The sequence below is a fragment of the Anneissia japonica genome, unplaced genomic scaffold (assembly GCF_011630105.1).
Source record: "Anneissia japonica isolate Jap-2015-1 unplaced genomic scaffold, ASM1163010v1 scaffold4128_len50567_cov110, whole genome shotgun sequence".
Taxonomy (NCBI): Eukaryota; Metazoa; Echinodermata; class Crinoidea; order Comatulida; family Comatulidae; genus Anneissia; species Anneissia japonica.
In genome coordinates this window covers 1-9,589 of record NW_022726814.1, presented here as the reverse complement: position 1 = coordinate 9,589, position 9,589 = coordinate 1, and the positions used below count along the sequence as shown (strand labels likewise).

The 9,589-nt window shown below is 34.0% G+C and overlaps 1 protein-coding gene across 1 annotated transcript; it reads right to left on the bottom strand.

Moving 5' to 3' along the window:
- Positions 1-1,393: 1,393 nt before the first annotated feature.
- On the bottom strand, positions 1,394-8,813 carry LOC117113358. The gene is made up of 5 exons (XM_033256667.1): positions 8,704-8,813; positions 7,720-7,845; positions 2,860-2,975; positions 2,179-2,223; positions 1,394-1,528 (listed from the first exon to the last, which is right to left on the bottom strand). Exons 1-5 carry the CDS (start codon positions 8,771-8,773, stop codon positions 1,409-1,411), a joined length of 477 nt encoding a protein of 158 aa, XP_033112558.1. The 5' UTR covers positions 8,774-8,813; the 3' UTR covers positions 1,394-1,408.
- Between the last annotated feature and the right edge of the window lie 776 nt (positions 8,814-9,589).

Below are 9,589 nucleotides of genomic sequence, written 5' to 3'. Positions count from 1 at the left end.
ACATAGGCCTATTGGTTAACTTATTTCCGTGTAATTTCGATTGATATTTCGCATTAGAGAAGCAAAAAAGGAGAAAATTACAAAAGTGCTTAGTGATAGGCTGGAAAACCCATGTCTGGTGTTATGTATCACCGGATTTTTTTTCCAGTGGGGCCAGCCTAGGAACCAGGGGAAGTATTGTACTAATCTTAGTAATAATCAACTATGAACTTGGTCAGACTGATAAGAATAAGACATAAATATATTTTTAATTAAAAAATTGTAGTAGTACAGTATAGTACAGAATAAAGATAAAACACATGAAACATGTAGAATGCAAAGCAGGAATTCGATATTTTTTTCTTGTGTTCCACAATCTTTAAAATATACCAATGATATATTCTTGCATTCATAGAACTTATAATGTAAATATAAAATATTTCTTAGATGTCTAATAAAGTCATCGTTGAGTAAGTTGGCATTAGCTTTAATTTAATTAATGATTGTTATAATTTTCTCACATTTGCTGTCTATTAAATTTAAGTTGTTAATATCATCATGGAGGAATTAATTGATTCCTCCATGGGACCATGAAATCATATAGGGGACCTAGCATAAAAAAATTAAATTAAACTTTTAGTATGTCTCTTGGTGTATTTCCAAAAAACAGAGGGCGCTCACATGTTTTAGCACTCTGTGAGCTACAACTAACCCAAAAATTCAAATCGATGTTTTCCCCGGATACGAAATGGTTAGGTTATCCCTGACACCAGGAAGAACCTAAAAAATTAATTCAAAGCAATTTCGCACGTCATCTAAACATTGTTATATGATTGAATTAACAACACGACTGCATTTTACCGTTTTGAAATAACAAAGGTCGCCATAGCTTACCGATGAAACCATGTAACACGATGACTCATGATATACGGTGTTACTGCTGATTTTGCCTGTTAGTTAACTTACTTCCGTGTAGTCGATTTATTTATTGATTTATTTTGCATTCAAAATACAGATTAACATTGATAAAAATGTGAAAAGTTTACAAAAGTACAAACTGACGAGGAACTAGTCGTTGAATACCTACTGAAAATCCCAGATATAGCCTAAAGTTAATCTTAAAATTGAGTAGACTCAAAATCAAGGTGGTTTTAGGTTTTAATTTACTAAAAATAACACTATGGCACAGCCACCTTCTAATCTTCCCCTCAGCTTTTTTTAATCTGGGGAATTTTTTTTTTCTCTCGGCCGGCTATTTTCTCCCGGCTATTTTCGTCCTGTATTTTTCCGATGTATGATTTTTTTCATATAAGTTCATGTATAAGGTAGAACCTGTCTCTTATACACATCTAGATGTGTATGGATTATCATGATCCTTGTTCAAGCAACACGCATTAACTCCAATCAGATACTGCTCCTCTTTACATTTTTATCTCTTTCCCGACTTCAAATTGACATAAGCTGTTTCTTCTTCTCTATATTGTAGATCCTGGTAAGTCTGGTTTTCATTGCCAGCAGTTGGCCTATCTGCCGTGAAGTCCATGTAAGTCTGTGTCGAGATATGAAATGCAATATGTCAATGTAATTTATCGTTTGTAACTTGTTGCTTAATTGAAATGGATTTATACACTTTTATACATTCTTAAAAACACATTCTCACTGGCGCTCATCCATAGCGGTAACCAAGCAACAAGCGAGGACATGATAGAACACAATCAAGTGTGTGAGTGATTTTCGAAAAATATTTAAAATTCGGGAGGTTTATAGATTCTTTTAGAGAGCCTATTCCCAAAGATTTAAATATTGGAGTAGGCCTACATTTTACAAGTATACAAACACTTTTAATAATCCGTAGAATATCAACTGTCAGTCGGCATATTGTATGTTTTTTCATTGATATCAGACTTTGTTTGGCCTAAAAACCGAGGCGGTTGCATACCATTGTTAGGCCTGAATATGGAAAGAATCAGTGTTATCAACGATGTGGATAGGGACCCGGTACCGGAACCATTGTCGTTTGACCAACGTATTATAATTTATGGGTAAGTCTAGGAAGGCGTTGTCAATAGAATATATTATTAACCTCAATCTTTTGAAAAATGAAACACATAATTAGGCCTACAGATACCATGGCTTTTTGCACGTGGCACAAAGTGGATTGGTAACACATATCAGAGGTGAATTAAAATAAAAACTTACATCTTGTTTACTCTTGTCCGTACTTCTCTTGTCTATTTTTGTCTTCTAAATTGTAATTTTAAAAAAATATTAATACAATTTGCAGTCATAACTCTTTCTGTCGTTCTGTTTAGGCTTATTTGTTTTATTTAAATTTTACAATTAATTTATATGTTTATTTATTAATTAAAGTTTAACAATGGAAAGCCTACCAATTAAGCCTACAGAATGGAGATTGAAACCACATGATAAAACACAAGAAAATACAAAAATTTGTTTCATTTTGTGTAATACTTTTCTGGGGCGGAAGGATTTGGCGGTAGGGGGTGAGTGAGTGTCCAGACCACCTCAGCCCTAACATGGTTTGGGCTGAGGCGGGAAAATTTGCAGAATAGGTGCCCGAAAATTACACTCATACCTTAAAACTTTTATCTGTAATTCATAACAATATAATAAAATTATTTTTCTTCATATAATTTAAGGGGTGTGGGGGGTGCGATCGCACCGTCTGCACCCCCTCTGCATCCGCCCCAGCTATCTGTCCTTTTGTAGAATTTCAAGTCCGAGTTCAAACAGGACCATTTTACTGCAACATAAATAGAAGGATGGGGGTGAGGGAATGTTGTTTAATTTGGTAATTGAAAGCAATAATCCTGAATAGAACATGAACAATAATTTTGTTAATATGCTTATCTGAGAAACCTGTTTAATCCTCGTGTAGACGATCAATCCCCCAATTACCCCGAAAGCTCCAACAATGATGCCCACAAAGAACATTCCAATTGTCAGACTCGTGCTACTTGAACAGACTGAACAGACTGCAAGGGGAGAACATACAATTAGTAGGTAATTATACCCCTTCAATCATAATTATTTATTATGATGTAAAAATGTTAAATAAAGAATAATATGCAATAATAACATTAAACATGAGTAGCAAATCAAATAATAATAATAATAATAATAATAATAATAATAATAATAATAATAATAATAATAACAATAACAATAATAATAATAATAATAATAATAATAATAATAATAATATATGCCTAATATTAATAATAGTGATAATAATGATGAAAATACGGTATTAAAAGATGGTAATGATGATGATGATGATGATGATGATGATGATGATGATGATGATGATGATGTTGATGATGATGAAAATAATAAATGATGGTAATGATAATAACAATGATAATGATGGTGGTGGTGGTGATGATGAATCAGGATTCGATGTCAGATTACGAAACGTGCAGGCTTGACACCTTGACCGCTGATGAATTGTGTCCAAAATTTACTACAAACTCGTAAAATGTAATAATGAGCCATTATCATTATTATATAATTTTCGGTACAAATTTAAATCTCTTTGCTTTTCTTCCTTCTTCCTTTTTGGTAAACTCTAATAAACAATAACATAATTGTAACATTACTTACTTATAGCTTTATTTAAATATTATTATATTATAGGTCTATATTAAATAAATATCTAAAAATTTCTTTAAAAAAATGAAGAAGAGAGTGTAAGTCACAGAGTTTTCAGAGTTTTACAGAGTTTTGAATAACATTAATATTTTCCAATCTTCTAATCAATTTTATATAGCCGGAGTTAGTTCACACCTAGGCATAATGCAATTTCAATTCTCTTTCTTTATCTTGCAAAGAAGACAACTGCAGTAGATGTGTATAAGAGACAGCTCTTAGATCTAGGCATGTATACATTGTGTCTGTATTTAATATATTTCATATTGTCAATCGAAGATATGTCCTGGTCTCCGACCGTTTTATGTTCACTTGGATAGGCTTATCTCCATAAGACTTCTATGAATGGATACCTTGTTTGAAGCAAGAAACTAAGTTGTCTTTATCCAGTACCGCTCGTCTATTTTATTCGTGTGGGAAACTTTTAACATATATTACTTCTTCTAAAAGCGAAAAAAAAAAACCAATATCCTTGCAAATCAGAAATTGTCCCTCTCCACCGCCAACTCCAGCATGTCTACTATATTCATGTAGCAGTTGCAATTACTGTTTCGATGCCATACCAACCACAATAGTACAAAAAATAAATAATAATGAAATATTATGTATATTATTTTTATATTATATACAATATATAAGTAGCTGCACTGCATTTTAATAAAATAATAATTATATTTTATATTTTGCCATTTTTTCAATGCTTATGGTTATAGAACCATCCTATGTTTTCTTACCCCTCTTCTGTATATAGGCCTACTATTTTTTCTTTGTTCAATTTTAAAAATTAAGGAAACAATTGTTATTAGTTAGCCCTATTAGTTATTAATCGAGTCGTATCGTTATAAGCCTAGATTCCTGGTTCTTGATAGGCGGCCCACGGGCCAAAAGTAGCCCGCGGAGCCGTTATATCTGGCCCGTGTGAAAAAATCAGCAAACGCCAAAGATTGGTATTGTAAGTTCTAGCTATACTTGGAAAAGCCTGAGAAGAATTGTTAATTGAGTAGACTCAAAATCAAGGTGGTTTTAGGTTTTAACTTACTAAAAATAACACTATGGCACTGCCACCTTCTAATCTTCCCCTCAGCTTTTTTTAATCTGGGGAATTTTTTTTCTCTCGGCCGGCTATTTTCTCCCGGCTATTTTCATCCAGTATTTTTCCGATGTATGATTTTTTTCATATAAGTTCATGTATAAGGTAGAACATATTTGTTTTTATATTTGCTTTTTTTCACTATATATTGTCTTGTTACACCACACAGGTGTGCCGATGATTTAAAAAAAACAAAAAGCGTATCCAATCAATTGATTGATTGACTCTTGATGCATTCGAAATTCTGATGAAGTGTAAAGACACATTTCAGAAACGTCTTTTTAAAAAGTTTGCATCCGGGTTCACTTAAGAGATAGAGGAAAGTTGAATCAGGAAATCATTTTTAAACATACAGTACTTACTCTTTGGCCTATAAATATCACACCTATTTTCTAGTCGTTCATTATGTATACATGTGGTTGCATCAGCTAATACTTCGACAAGGTGCGCGAATATTATCAAAGTTTCAGGGGCAGTAGACACAAAAATCGGCATGGAAAAACCAAAAGTTTGTTACCCTTTTATTCCTGTTAAGCAGCGACAAAAAACAAGACGGATGATTTCATTAATTTGAACTCTCAGTGCCCTTAGGTGATTATCTTCTACGATTATTACGCCTACTTTACACCTAAATTTCTTTACTGTTTCTGGTAGCATAACCATGGAGGAATAAGTTTAGTACTTATTCATCCATAGTTTCACTATTCTGATTGACTGCGTATGATTTGATGTATTTTTTTTGTATTTTATTTACTTTCGCTGCTTACATGTGTATATATGTATATATATTTACAGTTTGCGCGTATGTATGTTTATGTATGTATATGGGTATGTTATTTTATTATTTTTATTTTTATTATTCGGTATTTTTTGAATTCTGATGTTAATGTTTTTTTTTGTTTTTTTTTTTTGGGATTGGAAAGGGAAGGTAGGGGGTAACTTCAATTTCGGGATTGGAAAAGGGAAGGGAGGGGTAATTAAGACTTTGATTTTTACTTTTTGTTAAGCTCATTTGCTTTTACTTTTGATTTGTCATGTTTTGATTTTGTTTGTTTTCTTATATTTTTCTTGGACGCACCGTTTTCTACGTGTGCCACTGTTGTAAAAGTGTAGCTTCCAAATAAAGAATATAATATAATACAATTTCAATTCTCTTTCTTTATCTTGCAAAGAAGACAACTGCAGTGTAAACAGATTATTGATATGTATTCTTTACTAATTATGGTTTCAGAATTTAGATGTTTGCATACCCTAATATATTTTATAAGTCAATCGTGACGTCATCACTGCAACTCCTAGTGTTATTTGCCTGTCCACTAATTTTTCAATTAGTGGACGCTTGGCTTGATTGTTTAGGTTCGTGTGCAAAAAAAAAAACACCTAATTGTTTCGTCACCGCGAAGATATCGTTTACCGTGATGAAAATTGAATTGTAATTGAAAATTGCTTTCGTAAAACAAGGTTAATTAGAACCCGAAGAAAGTTACTTCAAATTCAATATTAATTATGAACAGTTAAGGAAATCTTTTAATCAATGAACCCTAATAAACTAAACAAACTGAACGTTTAATATGAATATTCTAGACCTATTATTAAAGACTCAAGGCACGAAGTTAGCTGGAGGCCTGCAAACACGTAGTCGTATCTTAGCGTAGTTATGAAATCATCGCACAAATTTTACCTGCCTGCACCGACCAATCGGTGACTGTATTCTCTCTCGAATCTTTAAGAAATTTTTATTTCTTTGACGAATGTATCAAAAAGCATTACAAATAAGGGATTCTAACACAATACAATTACAATAGTTATTCATCGTATCCGTACTGTAGCACAATAAAAGGTGTAATTTGAAATTACCAAAACAATTATAACGAGTTGTATTATGACTCAGATATTATCTGTGACCCGTGAGCTCAACTCAAAAAATATTTGGCCCTTTAAACAAATTAATTAAGAACTAGGAGCCTAAATTGTAGGTGCAAATTAGTGATGGGTTTTGTGTCTCAATACATGGGTTAAAGGGTGAAGGCAGGCAGGTTTAAAACAATCATGTTTTTTCGGGGGAGGAGGGTGTGTTTAAATTTGATCTGCTTTGATTTACTTGGTTTTGTTTTTCTTTGGATGCATCGTGTCGGACGAGTACCACTGTTGTAAAAGTGTCGTTTCGAAATAAAGAATAATAAGATAAAAACTTTCTGACAATATTTATGTAACGTAATTAATAGAGGTATAATTTTAGTTGTACATGTGCTGATGATGTGGTGTGCTTGTTAATGACTAGGTAAATCAAAGATCATCCCATTGTTTCTGACACGCTTGGGAATTTGAACAGTCAGTAGTTTAAGATATAGTGGCAAAATAGTTAAATATAACATCATATTATAGCCTTTTGGTTTCTCTATAAATGTGAAAACATAATCAAAACAAATATCGCGACTACAGTAACCGTTTCGTAATGTGGACATCAAAACTGGTACTGGTATTGATACAAATGGTCATCTTTTTCAAGACGTTAGGCAGACATCAGACATTGACTTGAGGTTGACATTAATAGTGGGACACTTCTTTTAAAACCATAAAAATATGGAGCGAACCAACAGCAACATTGTCATTTTTATAGAGAAAAACAGTATAATGTAGTGATTATTATGCACATGCACAGATACATAAGTCCTTTCACATAGATTGGATGCACAACAGCAACACATACTCAATATTGATGTTATTTAAACATGATTTAATATACAAATAACGCCAAAATTTGCATTTTCAATAATTTAGTCCTTTACTATTCTAATAATAATTTACTAATTATTCCCGAATGCTAGGTCTGTTACTAACATCTAACGCATTAATCGACGGGTGCAATGTATTTTAGCATAAAAATTTCTTTACGCCGTCGTCTTCATCTTTTGTTTTTTGCAATATTACAAAAAAAAACCCCAACAGCTGACTAGTAGCTATTGCTATTGTGTACTCACTTTCACAACGATTTGTATTTTTATCAAACTGTCTACAGCCACCACAGTAGCATCCACAAACGCCATTCCCATCACTGTAGTACGTGTCCCCCTTATCTAAGTCACAGCCATCCTTATAGATGCAGTCTATAAACACAAATAAAACTGATGACGTCAGGGGGTTGGGGTCTGACCGGTGCGTATGCACCCTCCCTTCCTTCTAAATTACCGAAGTTCCACATTTTCCAGAGTAGAAAATTCAAAAATTATACCCCACCCTCAATTTGTCAACATTATTTAATCAAAGAAAAGAAATTTATATTGAAATTTAAGTCTGAGAGGGCCATCTAGAGGTGCCATAATCATAAATTTATTTACCTCAGCCCCCACCATGGTGGGTGGGGCTGAGCCTGATATGGACTCTCAATCTGTAAATGTCCTGTCCTTGCCAAATTCTTTGATCCGCCATTGACGGTGGAGATTCAAGAAACCCAATCGCCCCGTCCCCTCAATTTTTCAAAATTTAAAAAAGATGGGAACAAAGAATATATAGGCCTATTCGAGTTGTATGATAGTGCAATTTCTGGCCATTTGAAGGTGCTATAATCATAAATTTTCTTACCTCAGCCCCAATCATCATGGTGGAGCTGAGGTGGTATTTTTTCCATCTGTGAAAGTTCCTCCCTGGCCCCTCTTCAAATTCCTACATCCGCCACTGAAAACTGTATATGAATCTTCAAATCTCAAGTTATCAAAAGTGCCTGAGCTCCGCCACCTCTATCCCAGCAGCAAGCCCCTCACCCCCTTTCAGGCGCCCTCCCCCACCCCAGGCTCTCTTCCCCTGAGCCATTTTAGTCCACTCTCTACAAATACCTTATACAAAACAACGCGACTCTTTTGATTATTTTTTAACTGGTAATGCTGCAACTTTTTATAATATGATGTAATTGGTTGTATACAGTATCGATTATATATAGTTTATTATGCAAATATTAAGTAACTTACTTGTGCAATTCAATCCATGGAAATGATCAGTGCATCTACAATTGTAGCCTTCTTCAACAACTGAACACATTCCACCATTCTCACAGGGCTGGTCAGCACAGGGACTAACTATAGAAAAAAAACATACCACTCACTAGCAATCCACAAAATATATACGTAGAACATTATACAGAGGCCTAGTTGTTAATTTACGAACTTTCATTTTCAAAGATAAACATTTCAAAGTTTACAAAAGACAGTTAATTTCGACCGACATGTGATGCTACTGAAGGCTTATCGTTGATGGGTTAGTGTCTATCTTCAATCCTAAGAGCATCAGTAGATTAGCAGTCTTTCTCTACTTAAGCTCAAGCTTACATATTACAGTTATTTTAATCGACTTTGTTGTTAATCCAATACTATTAGCAACAGTCATTGTTATTGTAAACACTGCGACGTTAACATCTGGTACACTGACTGTGAAAGTTGCTGGGTTAGAATCTCTATCTTCAATTTCAGGAGGATCAGTGGTCCATTGATAAGTGACATCACTAGGATTAGCTGATATTTCAAGTTCAATAACATATTGTTCATAGTGACCAGCAGTGACTTCATCTCCTAATACAAATTCAGGTTTATCTGGAGGACAGGCGCAGAATCATTCATGACAATAACTTACAAGAAATGTCAAACAACTACCATTCAAGTCATAACATTGATATTAATTAATCAATCATCATTAGCAAGGGCATCGATCCGCAATTCAATGTTGGTGGGGGGGGGGACGAATTGCAAAATATGGAAGTCTTGGGCCGTAGGCCATGGCTGGGGCTGCCTAGAATTAACGGTGGGGGTACATGGGATGATGGTCCAGGGGGAGAAGCCGCGGACGCTCTGGCGTCTATAG